This window comes from Typopeltis vanoorti, chromosome 6 (genome assembly GCF_054136105.1).
Source record: "Typopeltis vanoorti isolate ZY-2024b chromosome 6, IOZ_Tvanoo_1.0, whole genome shotgun sequence".
Classification (NCBI taxonomy): domain Eukaryota; kingdom Metazoa; phylum Arthropoda; class Arachnida; order Uropygi; family Thelyphonidae; genus Typopeltis; species Typopeltis vanoorti.
In genome coordinates, this window is record NC_143554.1 from 64,283,134 (window position 1) to 64,304,120 (window position 20,987).

The 20,987-nt window shown below is 35.9% G+C and overlaps 1 protein-coding gene across 2 annotated transcripts in view; it reads left to right on the forward strand.

Annotated features, from left to right (window-relative positions):
- Positions 1–20,987, forward strand: part of LOC150105499 (prostatic acid phosphatase-like) — a 381,909-nt gene that overhangs the window by 182,117 nt on the left and 178,805 nt on the right. For both annotated transcript variants that reach the window (XM_090394218.1, XM_090394219.1), the window contains exon 8: positions 1,615–1,697. In XM_090394218.1, coding sequence (XP_090250344.1) covers positions 1,615–1,697 — 83 coding nt within the window. The remainder of the gene's footprint in view (positions 1–1,614; positions 1,698–20,987) is intronic.

Sequence of the window (20,987 nt, forward strand, 5' to 3'; positions counted from 1 at the left end):
GATTTGTTTTATCTTGTGGTGCACACACGTGTTACAGAATCTTTTCCTAGCTCTGTTTTTGTCTCTGATCAAGTTCATGATGTCATCAGGCAAACGATCTGGCTTGCAGGCAGATTTGTAGGAGGAAGCTACCTTTATAACAGAATTAATTTGTTGTGTGAGATTTTTAACTGCAGTTTCTACTTCTTCTTTTGTGTGTATGTGAGGAGCAGGTCCAATATAATCCTTCAGTGCTGTTGACAGTCTTTCCCATGTTATGTAGGAGTGAGAAAGAGGGGACAGGTATTCTTGTTTTCCCAGCTGTAGTAGAATTGGGTTGTGATCAGATGATAGTTCATCCATGGATATAATGCTGTATTGAAGTTTGATACCCTACAGGATAGCTATATCCAGGATGTCAGTAGTGCATTATACCAAGGTTGATGTAATACAGAAGTCATATTTTCATATACAAGTAGCCAAAAGGTGTCATGCCTTATTACTAAAATATCTGGATTAGATATAGATGTTGAAAGCTTTTCACTTTGTTATACTATAAATTAAAGATGCTAAGAAATTATATTCTTGGTTTAATCCTTTATCCAAATGTAAGCAAACTAAGTTTGTGCTTGAAGTAACTTCAAGACTGGGCTACTTGTATATAGAGGCTAATGACCTCACATCATTTGCCTTAGTATCCCATAAATGACTTTTGCATTACTTCAACCTTGGTATCACTACCCAGAAGGGGCACTATTCCCTAAGCATTGCATTGTACATCCATAAGGATTTGGGATACTAAGGCAAGTGATGTGAAGTCATTTGCCTCTATATTCTTCAAGTAGCCCAGTCATGAAATTACTTCATGTGCAAACTTTGTTCGCTTACACTTGGATAAAGGATTAAACCAAGAATATAATTTCTTGGCATCTTTAATTTACAGGATCATGTTGTTCTAGAGACATGATCCTGTAACTGGGTTCATATAATCATATGCTGAAAGGCAATCAGATGGATCGGTGCTAGAAAAGCAGAACTTTAAGGCTTCTTAAAGGTATTGAGAGAAGAAAGCTGAAATACCTTGAGCACATTGAAAGGATGAAAGGAGGATTTCTCAAAACAGTAATAAAATGTCAAGTTCCTAGAAAAAGAGAAAGGGGGTAGACTTTCAATAAGATGGTGTGTCTGGAGTGACTGATTTTCAGAGAGTTGAAGCCTCTAGAAAAGCACATGACAGGACCACTTGGCTAGGACTGTGTCAAACATAACCAAGGAAAGGATCTGATGTCATATACAGCATCTGATGTCCATTGAGTAAATGGATAGATACTTATGAGAGGATACCAGGAATATATATTTGAAGAGAAAATACTAACATTTTCACTGGCAAGTTGTTAAAATGACTTATGACTGTATGCAGATATCAGTATGACTTTGGTGCCATTTGTTTCTAACGAGCTCAGTGCTCCCTTCTTGCACAGGTCTTTAGCTTAAACTTATATTTTTTTTAACTAAAAAAAAAGTATTTTTAACTGCAGCAATAAATTTGTTAATATTCATCTGAAATCTCTAGGATTATTTCTCAGATATCTTAATATAATATTTTATCGATTCTGATTAAAAAAAAAATTTCAGGGCCTCTACTTGGTTTACTGATAAAGAACATGGAGGACAAAATTAATGGAGACACTGAAATTGTAGCCTTTACTTATTCTACAGTAAGTTATCAACTATATTTAATATAATACATATTTTTAATAAACTGTTTAAACTCCATCTAATTATTTTGTATCCATACAATCTTATTGCAAGATTATATGTATAAAGATGATTTATTTACTTCTCCCCAGCTTCATCATTCATGATCTAGACCAGCTGACATGCTGTTTTCATGATGTGCAATGAATGACATACAAAGAAATTGTCAGTTGATTTTTATGTTAGCTAAGAAATTTTTAGGTTATTTCAAAGTATGCAAATATAGGAATTAGCATCAACAAGATGACACACACTATTTCTGTGAATCAGATATGCAATGGTATTTGAATGGTGTCTTGTCAGACTGAATCCAGTGAAATATGGAGGGGATAATGATAGGCATAAAAACAGTGACATTTTTATTCTTTATACTAATGCCAGGAGTAACCAGAATAAAGGAGACAAATTGGTGGTGCTGATAGCATTAGCCAGTCCAAAGATTATTGGGATCGTTGAAACGTGTTTGACAGAAGATAATATACTAACAGGAATAAAAAAAAGCAGGGTACAGCATTTTTCGACAGGATAGGAAGGGAAAATGCGGTGGTGGAGTACTGCTTATGATAAGTGATGACTTATGTCTTCTTAGAGTGGAAGCTCTGGAGGGCAATAACACTAATGGTTTTGAAAGCATGTGGTGTGAGGTAGAGGTGGTCAAGACAGGATATTTGGTGGGGTGTTGCTATAAACCAGGGAGCAGGAGATGTTTAGGCAGTTGAACTTAGCAAGTGCAAGAAGAATGATGGTTATGGGAGATTGTAACTACAGCAGCATAAATTGGGAAGAAGAAACTGCATGTAGTAATAAGGGAATGGAATTTCTAGAATTCTTGAGGGATAAATGTCATAGGCAACATGTAGTAGAAGGAATACAAGGTTCAAGAGTTTTGGATTTGGTCATAGCATCGAAAGAGCTGATTATAACTGAGATGGCATCTCTGTCCCTAGTTGGAGAGAGAGAGTGACCATGTGGTTTTGACTTGGAAATGAATTGACATGCAGGAGTATTAAAAAAAAAAGGGAATAAAATAGGAATTATAAGGCAGTTGATTATAATAGTCTTAGATATCAAGTTTGGGCAGTTCCATGGAGGGAGGAATTGGAAAGGAGAGAGAGATATCATTAGTGCTTGGGAAATTGTGAAGGAATGTTTGTTAGCAGTAATAGTAAGCTGTATTCCAGGAGTGAAGAAGAGGACACAATTTTGTGTAAAGTAGTTGACAAATAATATCAAACAGGAACTGTAGATAAAAAAAATGTTATGGAATAGATATAAGGAGAGCAGATGCATGAAGAATATAAGACTCAGGCCAAGAGAGTGACTAGTATGGTAAGAAAGGTGAAACTGGAATATGAGAAGAGATCCAAAGAAAAGCCTAAGGAATTTTTTAGCTATGTGGCCAGTATGAGGAGAAATAACTATGGCAGAATGACATTGTTGGATAAAAATGTGAATAGAGTGACTGATGCAGAGGATATAGTGGAGTTGTTCAATTAACACTTTGTTGGGGTATTTCATCCTGGAGAAATAGGTTGTAATACTATTAATAATATTATTATTACAGGCAACTCCAGGGAGTCATTAGACTCATCGAGGGAGGCCCCAAATCATATTCATCACAACTATTCGACATTCATACAGTATCTATCATACCTCGCCTTAAACTCATTCACTGTCACAGCATCCACCACAGACCCTGGCAGCCCATTCCACTCATTCACCACTCTAAAAGTAAAGAACCCAGCTCTAACACCTTTACTAACCACACTTTTGCCCAGTTTCCATGGATGTCCCCTAGTCCTCCCACAACCAGCCCTGTTCTCAAAAATATCTTCAGAATTAATTTTATAGAAACCCTTCAGTAATTTGAATGTCTCAATCATATCTCCCCTCCTCCGCCTATCAACCAATTTTTGCAACCCACAAATCCTCAACCTGTTCTCATAAGGTTCATTCCACAGACCTGCTATCATCTTGGTCACTCACCTCTGGATCCTCTCAACCTCCTTCCCATCAAGAAGAAACCTAGGTGACCAAATCTGGGCACAGTAGTCAAGATGGGGTCTTATCAAGGCTCGATACAGAGGAACAATAACCTGCTTGTCAACGTATTTTTCAGCAACCAAGTGATTTGATGAGCTGATTTGGCCACTTTTGCAATGTGCCCCCCTAAATTTCAACTCCTTATCCAACACTCCTAAATCTCGTGCCTCATCAGTTTCCTGGAGTACAGTTCCACCAGTGTAGTAAACTGCTGCTAATCTTTTCACCCAAAAATGTATAACCTTATATTTTACCACATTAAATTGACATCCATTCTCCTTAGCCCAGACCTCCAATCTATCCAAATCAATCTTGCAAAATTTTGACATCATCTGCATTCACTATTGCCCTGCCCAACTTTGCATCATCCGCAAACAAATGAACTGTTCCTCTCAGATCCTTTCCTATATCATTAATGAACAAATTAAACATCAGTGGTCCAAGAACAGATCCTTGTGGCACACCACTAGTCACAGGCCATCTTGTGGACTCTACTCCTGAATAAACCACTCTCTGATATCTCTCTGTCAACCACCCTCCTATTCATCTCACCAACCCTATATCCATCCCCATATGCTGCAATTTACTGATTAGAATTCCATGTGGTATTCTGTCAAGGGCCTTAGCAAGGTCCAGTAGAATCACTGTAAACCCATTACCCTTATCCAGTTCAGCTGTCACTCTGTTATAATACGTGAGCAAGTTACTGAGGCATGAACTACCCTTCACAAAACCATGCTGTCCCATATACAGTATCCCATTTTCATCTATCCAATCTTGTATTTTCCTCTTGAAAAATATTAGAGGGATAGGGGCAGTTTCGAGGTTTAGAAGTGCATGAGGAGAGTGTGTTTCAAATACTGAGTACTCTGGATGGAATTTTACCACAGAACTGACAGCTCTGTTTACCTGGCTTTTCAATGAAAGGCTGACTAAGGGAAAGGTACCCAAGGAGTGGAAGATGGTGACATTGCATAAAGATGGTAGCAGACTGGAAGTGTCAAATTATAGACCAGTTTGTGTTTCATCAGTAGTTGTTTATATCTTGGAGAAATTTGTGAGGGAACCATATGGATTTGTTAAGGGGTGCTCTTGCTTTATTATATAAGGCAATTATATTACTCAAGTATGAAGAGCAGTTGATGAGGAAAAGACATTCTGCCTTTTTGATTTTTCAAAGGCATTTGACAGGGTACCACATCACAAGCTGATATTTAAGTTGCAGCACATGGATTTAGAACCCTGTGTGGTGGCTAGGGAATAAGAATAGTCCCACTGTAGCCCATGCATGTTGTGTGAGGCGACTGAAATGAATACCCACTGCCTGAGGGGCAAAAATACAGAGGCCTGGTCCTCCATGTTGGGGGGGGGGGGTGAGCATGGGACTGATGACCCCACCCTGGAAAAAATAACTAGTCATGAAATCTAAAGAAATAACTGCTGAATGGACTAAATGGCAACAAAATGGTAAATGTCTTAAGGATTTGAGAATTGAATCATGGAATGTACTTTATCTTTATCGATTTGGAGCTTTAAAAATGCTTCTGGACCAATTAGATAAATATAAAATACTTGTTACTGCTATACAAGAAATGATATGGACAGGAGAGGGGATTAAAAGAAAAATCATTATTTTTTATAGCTGCCAAAAGAAAGATCATGTTTAGAACAGGCTTTATTAGGATAACAAGAGGATAAAACGTCTTACCATGGACTTTAAAGCAAACTCATCTCGAATATGTAGGTTATGAATCAAAGGATTTTTTTTTAACTACAGTTTTATCTGTATACATGATCCAACTGAAGAAAAGAATGATGTTGAAAAAGATTTGTTCTATGATGATTTAGATAAGATCTATTGGGAATGTCCAAAGAGGGATATAAAAATTATTGTAGGTGATTTAAATGCTAAGATAGACAAAGAGGATACACATAGGCCAGCCATTGGGAAATGTAGTTTACATAATGAAACTAAATTGATCAATTTTGCCTCTTCAAGAAAGATGGTTATTGGTAGTACAATGTTTAATTATAAAGGTATTCATAAAATGACCTGGAAGTCTCCAGATGATAACACCTTGAATCAAATTGGTAATCTTTTAATAGATACAAGACATTTATCCAGTTTGATGGATGTTATCTGATAAGTAGTTATATAGAAGAGTTGTGAAGAAGAGTTATATAGAGAGTTGTGTATACAAGTGGGTCCGTACAGGGACCTGTATTGTTTAACCTTTATATCAATGACATTGTCAGTTGATTGCAGGGGATATGCAGTTGTTGCCCTGCAAGAGGATTTGACAACTGATAACTGGATTTGATTTGATAACTGGACAGATGAGCAAATGAATGGGGTGTCAGTTTAATGCAGCAAAATGTAAAGTCTTGAAGTTTGGGATATATCTATGGAAGGCTGCATACTCTGTCAGAGGAACTGTACTAGAGGAGGTAGAGGGAGGCAAGGGATCTAAGTGATGATTGATAGAAACCTGAAATTCAGGGAACATATTACAAAAGTGGTGAAGGTAACCCAGGGGAATACTGAGAAAGATGCTGACTTGCAGAGATAAAAGAGTTGTCATTCCGTTGTATAAAGCTGTGATCAGACAACACTTGGACTATTGTTCTCAAATGTCATCCCCAGAATTTGAAGAGAATAAATTAACTGTGGAATGGTGCAGAGGAGGATAACAAAGATGGTATCAGGACTATACAGTGTTAGTTATGAAGGCAGGCTGAGGGAATGTGGACCACAGAGTGTGGTGGATAGAAGGAGAGGTGATATGATTGAGACTTTTTAACTGTTGAGAGGTAGTTACAGGGTTGACACTGAGGAGTAATTTTGCTTGATGGAACAGGGAGAAGGTGTGAGGACAAGGGGCCATCCTTTGATGTTAAAAAAGGAAGTTGTGAGAAAGAAGGTGAGGAGTGGTTTCTTTGCATGGAGGTTGGTTGCACCATGGAATGCATTGCCTGATAGAGTGGTGAAAAAGCATGAACGGTCAATGAGTTCAAGGAGTGGCATGATACTGTGTTTTCTAGGATGCACCTCCCACAATGAGTTTTGTGACTCCATAGAGGCCTGAATCATAATAACAATAATATATTTTATGGGATCATGTCGAAACTCTTGTAAACTTATCAAACTACACTCTGATATTGTCAGTGAAGATCACAGAAGCAAGTGATGAAATCACTGAGTAGAAATTGAGGAATATCTTCACTGAGTTGGAACACTAGTTTGCATGATGTATCACAAGAGATGGTGATTATGTCGAAGATTAAAAATTTGAACTGCAGTAAAACTGTAAGAATTCAGCTTTTCTACACCATTACAGTATAAACTTTAAAGTTGCATAAGGACTTTATCATTAGTGCCATTTAGAAAGACTAAATTCGAACTTATGGCTAGATTGAATATAAATAATTCAAAAGGTAAAACAGAATATGAGAAAGAAATCAAGAATTAAATGTAAAACATGCAAAAAAAAAACTTTAAAAAGGGGATATGTAATAGTGAAAAACACCAGCCAGTGATAGAAGCCAGAAAAGCAAAATTGTATTATAAATGAAAGATTTGGCTAACATGAATTAACGGTTCTAAAAGCAGAATACAGATTGGAAGAAGAAAAAATGACAGGGAGGGAAGGTAATGAAATTTATTTGCCTGCTCAGAGATAATTACTGGAAATAATCACCTACATTACCATGTAATGTAGGTGACTTATGGTTTGAGTGATAACACTAGAAAATCTTTTCTTAACTAAAGTAGCTATGCTTTCTCTAAATTAGCAGAATCATTGTAGTGTCTTGACAAAGACACCATAAAGAAAAGAAACTAATAACTTTATTTTTTTAATGTGATTTGTGATGAATAAAATGAGACGTGATTACAAATTATGTAATCTTCTCTGGAAAACTAATCTATCACAAATGAATATATTCGTGATGATAAGATATGGTTTCCCAACAATGAAGGGAAGTTCATAGGGTAGGCCACCATTGTCAAAACTAGATATTTTATGTAGCTTCTGTCTTATGTTCTTGTTCTGTCTTTTATTTTATGTTGTTATTATTATTGCACAGACACCTCCATGAAGTTCCAAGACTCATTGTGGGAGACCCATACTATCAACACAATACCTGTCATACCTCTCCTTGAATCCATTAACAGCTAAAGGACTCACAACTGACTCAGGCAGCCCATTCCATTCATTCATCACTCTCCAAGTGAAAAATTTAGTCCTCACACCCTTGCTAACCACACTCTTACCTTTTCCAGGGATGACATCTTATTCTCCCCCCCCCCCTAGCCAAGTGACAAAACATTTCCCTTCCATCACTCCTACAAAATTCTTTAGGTAACTTAAATGTTTCTATCATATTCCCTTTTTCACCTATTAATCAACTTTTGTAACCCACAAACCCCTTAATCTATCCTCACAGGAAGCATTCCACAGACCACTCACCATCTTGGTCACTCACCTCTGAATCCTTTCCACCATTCCTTATCTCCAAGAAACCCAGGTGACCAGACCTGAGCACAGTAATCTAGATGTGGTTATATCAAGGCTTTATGAAGAGGAATGATAACTCCCTTATTTATCTCTGCAATAACCAGATAATCCTGTAAGCTACTCTGCTACTTTAGCAATATACCCTTTAAACTTCAACTCTCACTAAATCCCTCAATGTGATACACAGTTTGTAATCTCTGTATCCAAAAGTGCATAACTTTCCACTATCACTATTAAATTGACATCCATTATGTTTTACCCATGCTGTCAACCTATTTAAATCATCCTGCAAGCTTGCTACATCACCTGATTAATTATTACTCTACCCAACTTTGCATCATCAGCAAACAATTAAATATCTCCTAAAATATATGCCAAGAAATTAGATTCTTGGTTTCATCCTTTATCCAAGGATGAAACCAAGAATATAATTGCTTGTACTCTTTAATTTATAGTATTTTTATATGCCCTCTAGTTGTTTTCGACTCTTGGTAATCCTGTGAACAAAGGCTCTCCATCCCATTCTTCACCTTTCAGTAATTGTAAGTTCAAGTTGATATGCTCTTTTATGCTGTCCATCCAAGTCTTCTGTGGTCTTCCTCATTCCCTCAAATTTTCCCCTTTTCCAATGATTCATCAGCTCGCAAAATATGTCCAAAGTACATCAAATTCTGTTTAGCGATTATTGCCTCTAAGTAGCATTCTGTCTTTATTCTCTAAAACCCTTCTTATTGGTCATTCTTGCAGTCCATGGGATTCTTAATAGTCTCCTCCACACTCAAAATTCAAATGAATCAGTTTGCTTTCTGTCTTTCTTCTTAATAATCCAGCTTTCACATCCATACATCACTACTGGAAATACCATTGCTTTGACAGTTATAACTTTCATCGCCTTACACCTCTATCTTTCATAGTTTTTGTTCAGGTTTAATATCACTTTTTTTTTTTTTTTTTCATGACTATCCTTCTTTTAATTTTATCTTCACATTTACCATCATTTCTAATTCCGGACCCCAGTAAATTATAATGTTTAAAGATTTCTATTTTATCTCCATCTATTATAAATTCATTTAAATTGCCAGATTCCATTACTTTTGTTTTGCTGATGTTTAAATTAACCCCGGCTTTATTACTTTCTGTCTTAACCAATAGAATAACTGCTCCATATCTTACTTAATTTTTGCTATGAGGGTTGTATCATCTGCATAGCTTAATTATTTATTTTTCTGCTGCCTATCTTAATTATAGCTGTAACTTGTCTTAATCAGCTTTTATCATAATATATATTCAGTATAAATATTAGAAAGGTAGGGTGACAGTATTCAACCCTGCCACACACCTTTTTCCACTCGAACACTGTCTGTTTCTCCAAAGACTATTTTTACTGAAGCTTCTTGGTTGTCATACAGCTCTTATCAAGAGAATCAGATGTTCAGGTATTTCCATTGATCTCATTACAATCCATGGTCTGTTGTGATCCACACAATCAAAAGCTTTCATATAATCAAGAAAATAGATGGCTACTTCTTTCTGAAATTCTCGTTCTTTCCATAATCCATCTCATGTTTGCTATTTGGGTTTTAGTTTCTCTACCTCTCCTAGAGCCTGCCTGTTCTTGTTGCATTTCTCTATTCACATATGGCTTCAACCTTTATTGGATCACTTTCAGCATAACTTTACTTGCATGTGAAAATTAATGCAATGGTTCTATAATCCTCACAATCTCTGGGATTTGATTTTTTTGGAATTGGGATGAATACTGATGTTTTCCAATCCCCAGGTGAGTATATATTTTCTTTCAAGCCTGTTCACAAATTTCAGTTGATATATTCACTACTTCATTCCCAGCTGCTCTTGATAATTCCACTGCCACACCATCTGCTTCAGGAGCTGTTCTATTGCTGAGATCACTTCACATTTCATTATCATGGGTTCCTCAGCATTCTCTCCTTTCAAATTCTCCTTTTATATTAAAGATAATAATATAAAAGGAGAAAGATATATTATTATCTTTCTTGTACAAATCCTCTACATACTCTTTCCATCCTTTTTTTTTTCCCCACTGCTTCTCTTTCCATCTTCTAGTCTAGGAATAAACTTTCCTGTAACATATATTTTCAAAAGATATATTTCGGTGATTACAGCACATTTTTTATTATTCAGTTATACAAAATACTGAAATAATAGTTCCCGACAAGTTTCATAAATCATAGGATTTACATCTTCAGGGGTAAATAGTATAACGTAAAGTTTAAACAAGAGAATTAATAAATACAAATCATAACCGTCTGGCTATTCATAAACTCAAATAACAGAATGCAGATATAAAACGTTATTGAAGTTGAACAATACTGGACGATGTCACGTGTTCTTGTCCTCGTTCATACAGTCCGAGCTCAGATTGAGGTAGATTTTTTATTAGAGCTGACCACACTTGATGGAGAATTAAACCTTGATTTTTATCGCATTGGGTTGGGTTTTTTAGCATATTAGCAGCTTCTTTAAATTTTCTTATATAACTGTTGTTTTCTATGTATGACATCGTCGTTTTTTACCAGAGTACATCGTATCCAGTGGAAGTGGTATGGAAAGCAAGACCCGTTTTTTGTTCTCTTTTGTATTGTACATCTTTTTGGTGTTCAGCCATGCATATTTCTCCAAATCTTCCTGTCTGTTCTACGTAGCAAATCCCGCAAAAGCAATGGATTTTGTAGACTCCTGGTTTTTTAAGAGGATGATGAGGTGGTTTTGGTGGATGTAGGAATCTTGAGATTTTTTCGATAGGAAGGAAGACTACTTTTATGTTGTGTTTGCTCATTAATTTGGCTAGCTTATCTGTAACATTTTTGATATAAGGAAGCAAGATTGCGTTTTTGTAATCCTGTTTTATTGTGTTGTTAGTTGGAGGCATTTTAAGGATTCTCTTGATGGTTTTTGTTTCATATCCATTCTGTTGAAGGATTTGTGTTAAGTATTTTAGTTCTTCATTACATCTTTCTTGTGTGCTGGAGATATTGTATGCTCTATCTCAAAGAGTTTTAATTAAGCTTATTTTTTGTGAAGGATGGTGGTGTGAGGTTGCATTTAGAAATCTTCCAGTGTTTGTCAGCTTCCTATATACCGAGAAGGAGAGTTTACTTTCTTCATTAACTTGTAATAGAATATCCAGAAAAGGAATTTTTTTCACCTATCAAGACAGAATCTGGGAACATAAAGAAGGAATGGCCATGGGTTCATCATTATCACCGGTATTAGCAAACCTATTTAAGGAAAAATTTGAAAACAATGCTCTTAAGAATTACCATAAAAAACCAAAAATATGGCTACGCTATGTGACGATATTTTCATCATATTCAATGGAACAACAAATGAGCTTAGCTTATCAATTTCAAAGATTATCTCAACAATTTGCACAACATCATAAAATTCACTTTAGAACAAGAAGAAAATAAAAACCTTCCTTTTTTTTGATGATGAGGTGGTTTCCACCAAAACCACCTCATCATCCTCTTAAAAAACCAGGAGTCTACAAAATCCATTGCTCTTGCGGGAGTTGCTACGTAGGATAGACAGGAAGATCTGGAGAAATACACATGGCTGAACACTAAAAAAGATGTACAATACAAAAGAGAACAAAAAACGGGTCTTGCTTTCCATACCACTGGACACGATGTACTCTGGCAAAAAACGACGATGTCATACATAGAAAACAACAGTTATATAAGAAAATTTAAAGAAGCTGCTAATATGTTAAAAAACCCAACCCAATGCAATAAAAATCAAGGTTTAATTCTCCATCAAGTGTGGTCAACTCTAATAAAAAATATACCTCAATCTGAGCTCGGACTGTATGAACGAGAACAAGAACACGTGACATCATCCAGTATTGTTCAACATCAATAACGTTTTATATCTGCATTCTCTTATTTGAGTTTATGAATAGCCAGATGGTTATGATTTGTATTTATTAATTCTCTTGTTTAAACTTTAAGTTATACTATTTATTCCCTGAAGATGTAAATCCTACGATTTACGAAACTTGTCGGGAACTATGATTTCAGTATTTTGTATAACTGAATAATAAAAAATGTGTTGTAATCACAAAAATATATCTTTTGAACCAATTAGCCACAGAGGTCTATGCCTGCAATCATATATTTTCTAAACTGATCTCTTGTTTTACCAGTAATATTGCTTTTTTCAATTTTCTTGCATCTTTTGTTTAGATGTTTTTCCTTATCTTTCCTAGCCTGTCTTTGGAAATCTGCACTCAGTTGTCTAACTCTTTTTTTGTTTCTCTGAGATTTCATTTTTATTCTTTCCTCTGCTATTTGAACAGCTTCTTCCGACAACCATTTATAATCTTTCTTTCTAGTTGCTTTATTTAGTCTTCTTTGCTGCTTTTATGATTGTACATTTCATTTCTTCCCATAGCTCTTCTAATTCTCTTCCTGTGTCCTCTAAACTTTTTAATTTCTTTAATACTTTATTTATAGGATTTAAATAAATTCTGATACTGTCGTTTTGTTTCTTCTTAGTCCTTAATTTCAGTTATCAATAATTTATGACTTGCACCAGGTCCCACCTTCTGCTGGCAGCAATATAATCTATCTGATTCCTGTATTCTTCATTAGGTGAAGTCCTTGTAACAATCTCATTTTATGTTGTTGAAAGCAAGCATTTGCAATAAAGCAACTATTGTCAACACAAAACTCCAACATCCTTTCTCCTGCTTCATTCCTCTGTCCTAAACCAAATTGTCCAGTGATGCCTTGGTCTTCTTTTTCATGCACTTTTGCATGAGAAAATCTGATTTATCCATACTGTATACTACTTGTTGCAAGTTGCTGTAAAATTCTTCTACCTCATCTTCACTTGAATCTGTAGTGGGTGCATATACCTGTATGAGTGTAACATTCACTGGATATGCTTGTATTATGATTAGAATTATTGGGTTGTAACCCAAAATATATATGCTGTATTCTCTTCTAACTATGAATGCTACTCCATTTTATTATTATTATTATTTTTTTTTTTAAGGTTTCATGTACAGAGTAATATATCATGAAATGATCGGTATCAAAGTGACCCATTCCTGTCGATCTCTGTTCACTGATTCTTAACATATTATCTCAATTTACCTTCTCCTATATTCTGTTCCTTCATCTACTACTTTTTGGTATCTGTCCATCAGCCACCCTTTTATCCATATCACCAGTTTCCTGTCCATCCCAATTGTTACAGTTTGCATAACAGAGTTCCATGTGATATCCTGTGAAATGCTTTCATAAAATCCAGCAATATTATTGTGTAACCATTCCCTTTATCCAACTCAGTTGTCATTCTATTATAAAAAGTTAGTAGATTATTAAGGCATGACTGACCCTTCACAAAGCCCTGCTGCCCTTTATAGAATAACATAATTCTTATCCACTTATTGCTGAATTTTCTTTTTGACCAACCTTTCTGGTATTTTTACCACCACTCTTGAGTAGTCTATAATAATTTGAGTTATTATAACAATTTATAGAATGATTACAAAGGAAGTCTTATGCCACTGGGGCAAAGTCCTTTAGCATCTTTAGTCATAAAATGCAATATAATTAGTTCTCTTTTTGAATCTTTATTGGTTTAGAGGCATTTAACTGAGCCTTATCATATTTTTGCTTTTCAGTGCCAGGTTTTTGCCATAGCATCCTAAAATGTTATATTTTTTGTTCATAACTTCAAAATGTTTACGTTTTGAAGTTATTTTATGGTTTTCTTATGTTTTTGTTACCCACAGTGACAAAAGAAAATTGCTATACTTGCTGGCCAAGGTTTCACAAAATGAGATGACATCACCTACTTGCTCCATGCTGAAAAAGTACTGCATGGAGTCTAACATAGGCAGCAGCTAACTGTAGCATTGCGTTATGATACAGTTACTTTCATCATATGATTTTGTAACATACATGCAAGTTTACTCTTTGTAAATTATATATATATATATATAAAGAAGAAAGGCAAAGAGCATGGCGTGTAAGGCAAAATCAGATGAGAATAATTTAGTTATGCAGGCAGGCCAATATGGCAAGTAAAAGGAAGAATAGTTATTGAAGAATAACTTTAACATGTGCTGATGGTAGGAAGGTGACAGAAACAGATGAAATAGTTGTTACTGAGTGAAGAAATCTGGGAATAGAGGCCAATGAATTGAAAGTACATAGAATAAATTCAGAATTTCAGTGCAAGTACAATCATGGGATCAGATAAAATATCAGCTCATTTTACAAGAATGTGCAAAGGAATTGGCATTGCCTCTAACTAGGCTGTTATCTTATGCCTTAGCTCTGGTAAAGTTCCAAGGGAGTGGAAGGAGGACCAAATAGTTTTCTTGCATAAAGGAGACTTTAAGAAAGCTAAAGAAAATTATAGACCAATCAGTATCTCTGGAGTAGTGATAAAGGTATTAGAGAAGTTGGTCAAAGATAAAATTCTGTAATGGGTGGATTAGAATAATATTCTATGGAAGATAGCATGGCTTTTAGGAAGGGTGGTAGGAAAGTCATGCCTTAGTAATCACTCACTTTTTATAATGGCAATAGTTGAGTCACATAATGGGAATGACTACATGTAATATCACATAGAACTCTGTCACATATATTGGAACAAATATGAAGTAGGTGATATGGAACAAGGTTGGCTGATGGATAGATACCAGAGTAGAATATGGGGAGAAGACAGGTGACTAATGGTGTACTGTTGATTACTGCCATTTAATTTGTACATGAATGATATAAAAAATCATTTAAAAGGAAATATTCAGTTGTTTGCTGATGATTCAAATCAGGTAGTATAGAGAAATTAATCAGAGAAATGCAGAGCTTGAAGTCTGACAGTATGGGCAAAAAGATAACAATGCCATTTTAATGTGAAAGGTGATGCATTTTAGGATGAAAAGATTGCAAACTGTATGCTACATTAATGGAACTAGGGATTCAAGGTTATACTGCTAAGGTAGTGTAGGTAGCTCATAGGATTACTTGGTTGTTGAAGAACATACTGACAAGCAGAGATAAGGAAATTATCATTTCCATATCTCTGTCCTTATTTCTTTGAGGCTTGGATATGACCATATTTAGATTACTATGCACAGGTTTGCTCACCTGCGTTTCTGGGATGAGGAAGTGATTGAGAGGATCTGGAGACAATTGACTAAGATGGATGGTTTGTCGGTGGTAGAGGTTGGTTGATATGCAGAAAAGAGATTTTTTTCCTCTTTTCTGCATATCAACCAATCCTAAAAAAAATGTTTTTTTTTTTTTAGGATTAATATAGAGGAAATTTTCAGACCTTGGCTATGAGAAGAAAGAGGGCTGAACAAGGGTCATCCCTGGAAATTAGGTAAAAGTGGAATGGGTTATCAAAGACTGTTGGTGAATATGCATTCAAAGTGAAGCATGATAGGTATTGTGTGGATAGTTTGTGCCTCCCACAATGAGTCCAGCTGATAATAAAAAATAGTGTGATAGAAGAGTGGTCTACAAAGGAGCATATCAAAACATATATAATACATTTAACCTTTATTAGTCATAATGGAGCAAAGAACACCAACACCTAAAGATTGTAAAAAGGTCACATATTCCAAAGAATCCCAGTTTGTTTCTGTGCTGAAGATACAGCCAAGGTATCAAGAGCAGCATGAATGAACATCACGGAAGTGATAGTGTAGGTATTGTTTCTTGATACACACATTAAGTCTTCTGATTGAAATGGATATTAGAATGCCTATTTAAACATTGTAAACTAAGTGCATTTTTTCATGCGCTCACAGTTTATCCATCTGGCAACATTTACTTTTAACAGCATCATCATGTGTATCACGTCACAACTGTGTATTTCCAACATCTCTGCATCCTTTTGTAAACCAGTTGACCAAATCTGTGCACAGTAGTCTATAATGTGGTCTAATCAGAGCCTCATATAATGGAACCACAGTCTCCTTACTTTTACAAGTCAGTGTCCTCCACATCAAACTCAGAATCAGTACTGTCGACAGGGTGTAGCATAGATGCAGCCTGCCTCATGGCACGGCTTAATAAGAGCACTCGTTCAGCCATATTGCAGTAGGCCAGTCGCTATGCTAACAATTCCTGTTAGTGTAGCAATTATTTGTTATATATAATTTTGCATTAATGTTTTTCTCTTGTAATAAAAACAAAATAGCAATTGGAGATTTCCTTATATTTTTGTTTTATAAACCATCAGGGGTGATATTTAATTGTTTGCCTCAGGGCATGATCTAATCGGGCGACTGCCCTGCTCAGAATTTATTGTGTTGTCCTCACAATTTTGGCAATATGTTCTCTAAATTTCAGATCCTTATCCATCCACCATCATCCTAAGATCTCTTATTTCCTCCACCTCCAATAATATATCCCCACCATGAGTAAATTCTGCATCCCATATTTGTTTTCCAAATTTTAAAACCTTACAGTTTGCAACATTGAACTGGCATCCCCACTTCTTGTGCCTATTCAAGTCTTCTTACAAGACCACAACATCTCTATTCCTCATAGTTCATCCAAACTTTGCATCATCTGCAAACAGCTGTATATAGCCATTCAAATCTTCCCCAATATCATTAACATACAGGTTAAATAGCACTTACCCTGAGGCACACCACTAATGACTTTACTCTTCTGGAATATTGCTCCCTCATACCTAACTTATTGATATGTAGCAGCCAGCCAATCCAATGCACTAGTCTAATATCCAACCCTATATGCTGTAGTTTCATATAGTAATCTATCAAAAGCCTTGGCAATGTCTAAGTATACTACTGTGTATCCATCTCCCACATCCAATGCTGCTGTCAACTCATCGTAATAAGTAAATAGATTACTAAAACATGACCTCCCTTGAGCAGATCCATGCTATCCATTGTTGTCAACCTAATTCTAGATCCTGATTCTTTCCAACACTTTAACCACAATATCTGACACACACAGATTGGTCTATAATTTGATGCTCGAATTCTGTCTCCTCCTCCTTTATGAAGTGCTACAATCTTTCCACTCCTTTGGAACTTGACCCAAGATAAGACTCGTATTGAAGAAATATTAGGCGTGTTCACTGAACTTTTTAAATAGCATGCCAACTGGCACAGAGCACACGCTGCAGCTACTGAGTGCACCTAGTGGCAAGTTTCAACAACAAACTGCTATTTGCCCTGTTCTGCTATGAGCATTAGTCGGCAAGTTACATTCGTTGAAGTGAGCACGTGCACAAGCTGTTCATTGGATTACTGACAATGAAAGAGCTTGAAGAATGTGTGTGTGTGTGCGCATAAAATATTGCACAAAATTGGTAAAAAATTTTACAGAGACATTTCAATTGCTTAACCAAGCATACAGGGGAGGACTATATGAACCAAATGAAGTGCTATGAGTGGTTTTAGTATTTAAAAAGGGCAGAACATTGGTCAGTGAAGATCCCAGACCTGGATGACCTTCCACATCAACAGACGATGACCATGTCAAGAGAGTTCATGCTGTGATTCATGGAAATCGTTGTTTAACTGTCCAAGAAGTTGCTGACAAAGTGGGCATCAGCTAGGATCTTGCCTCCAATTTTGACTGAAAAACTTCAGATGTGCTGCATCAGTACAAAATTCATGCCATGCTTGTTGACTAATGATCAGAAAAAGCACAGTGTTGAAATCAGTCAGGAACTGCTTGCCAATTCAAACAGCTTTCTTAAGAACAACATAACAAATGAGATGTGGGTTTATGGCTTTGACGTTGAAACCAAGATGTAATTGTTGCAGTGGGTAGGGAAAAGTATCTCCATGACCAAAAAACGCACGGACGAGTCGGTCAAAGATCAAGGTGATGTTGGTTGTGTTTTTTGATTGGAAAGGCATTATTCATTATGAATTTGTACCATGTGGTCATATGGTAAACATAGATGTTCAAGGAAGTTTTAACATGTTTGAGAAATGCTGTCTACAAGAAGAGGCCTGAATTGTGGGAAAACCAGACTTGGATGTTGCACCACCACCACAATGCGCCAGCTCATGCATCGCAGTTATATGGCAAAACATCAGACATCCGTTGTGCCCCATCCACCCTATTCTCTGGACTTGGCCCCAGCAGACTTTTTCCTGTTTCCCAAACTTAAAACCACTTTGAAAAGATATTGTTTCCAAAACTATAGAGGAGATTTAGGAAAATGTAATAAGAGAACTGCTTGCCATTACAGAAAGTGCGTTCCAGGAAGCATTCCAACAATGGAAGAAACGTTAGAAATGGTCTATCGCCAGTATAGGGGACTACTTTGAAGGGGACAGTGTGCTTAAAATGAGCGATGAAGTCTTTATAGCAAAAGTTGTTTCTCTTTTGAACACACCTTATATGTCAAGGCAGATGTCAACTCCATGACATATTCCTTCAAAATACAGTATGTGATGATATATCAAAGTCCTACAGCTTTATTGACATCATGTTTGCTCATATACGTCTTGCTCATTTAGTCAGTCTACCCCTCATCATCCATGTCACATTCACAAAGATGAAAGACCTTTATGAACTGCTGATTAAATATTTAAACTATATCCTCTGCAGCAGTTGTCCTTAGACTATTTTTCTAATATATGCCATCCTACCATTGTTCTTATTTTTGCTGGCTACATATTGAAAGAACTCCCTGCATTTTTTTTTAACAGCTACTCATACTGAACTTTTGCTATCCTTACCAACCAAGTCTTCCTCAAGGAACTGATTATTACCACTACTCTTATGTTGACTCTGCTTTTTTTCTCTGTATTGCATGTTTAATCTCTTTATTCATCCATTTCACATCTACCTTATTTAATCCTCTGACCTTTGGAATACATTTAGACAATGCTTCTACTGTATAGTTCTTGAATATCACCCAAGTAGTATGATCTCCTTTCCACCCAATTCCTCATTCCAAGCTGTCTCCTGTGTTTCTCATAATCGCCAACTTTGTAGTTCCACATATATCCTTTTATTGCTGACAACCACCCAGACAATCAGTCCCTCTTACCAACTGGAGGGTGATTAGATCATCAAATTCAAGACCCTCAAATCCTTGTGTAGTTGCCCCTCAAAAGCTCATTTTCTTTACTTCCAGCTGCTATCTGGTCATTGCAATCTATATTGCATAATTAAAATCACCCTTTTCCCATTTGCTTATACATTTCCTGGTCACTATCCTTCACATTATCAGGTTTATAGCAACATCCAATAAAGTGTTTCATTCTATTTACCTCTATCTCACATTATTACCACTCTCTATTACCACATTCAATCTCTTTCCTTACTCTCCTGCTCTTTCACATCACTTCTTACTTTGCTCAGATTCATTCTCTGCATGCAGCAGTCTCTCTAAATCAGTGGTCTTTAAACTTTTTCCACTTGTCACCCCTTTTCACCCAAGGACATAACTCTTTTTCTAACATCATTAGCACTCCACCTCCCTTTTTACCCTTTCTGTCTTTACAAATACATTATACTCTTCCTTCTCTATACCTGGCAGGATGTCATCCCCATCCAATCACGTCTTACTTATTCCAACAATTTTTTAGGGAACAAACGCAATCATTGCAGTGATTTCATTTCCTTTGTTTCTGATGCTTCTAGCATTCTTATACAAACACAACAGCTCATTCCTGGATCTATAACAAGTTTCATTGATATCACTTACTAGATGTTACATACTACTCATCCCAGAAAACAGTTTAATCATCAGATTAAACTGTTTTCCCCTACATTCCAAGTTATCCCCTTTCCTTTTTATCTATACACATTCACATCCTTTTGGAGTATCTACCTTTCTCACACTGTGTTCCACTGTCTACCCATTTCTCTGTTTGTCTTGCACACTTGTTCTCCACTTCATCATTCATAAGCACCACCCACTTCAATCTCTTTCTCATGGTTCATCAGAATATTGTATTTCCTACATACCCATCTCATTTTCTATTATTCAGTCTTGCTACATAAATATCCATGACATCTTCACACATATACATATTATATTCGTGGCACAACATCATTTTTGAGAAATCCACACTGTCTGTTTTGTAATGCACGGAGACCTACGCCATGATTTGCCTTTCACCTCCATGATGTATTAGTGTGCTAAGTTTAATGCTTTTGTGAATAAACTTAAACAAGCTCACACACTACAAATACTGCAAGTGCACAACTTCTAGCACAACTCTTTCACATAAAACACACACTTATTTATAATTAATTAGTCAAAAAAAAAAACTTATATGAGCTTTCTTTACATAAACCTTCCAGTGAAATTCCACCTGATATTTTTCTCCAGTTAATTCTGCTTTTGACTTGATGGCAAAACAGCAGTAAGAGTCCGTGTTAATATCATCAAAACACTACTATATTTTACTCCTATTTTTCTTTTTATCATGATTTTCCAATGGTCTCACTTTTTATTTTATTTTATAAAGGAATGTTATGGACTTCATCACTTGATGCTGCCTTAAATCTTGTATCTAAATGTAGAAATATAATATTCACAATAAACTATCATATCTTCTATTAAATTTCTTCAGAGAGAGAGAATTTTTTTTCCTTGTTCCTACTCTAAAAAAAAAGAGTGTATAAGTAATCCAATTTATTGCATGCACACAGTTTAGAGGTTGTCGACGTAGACAAA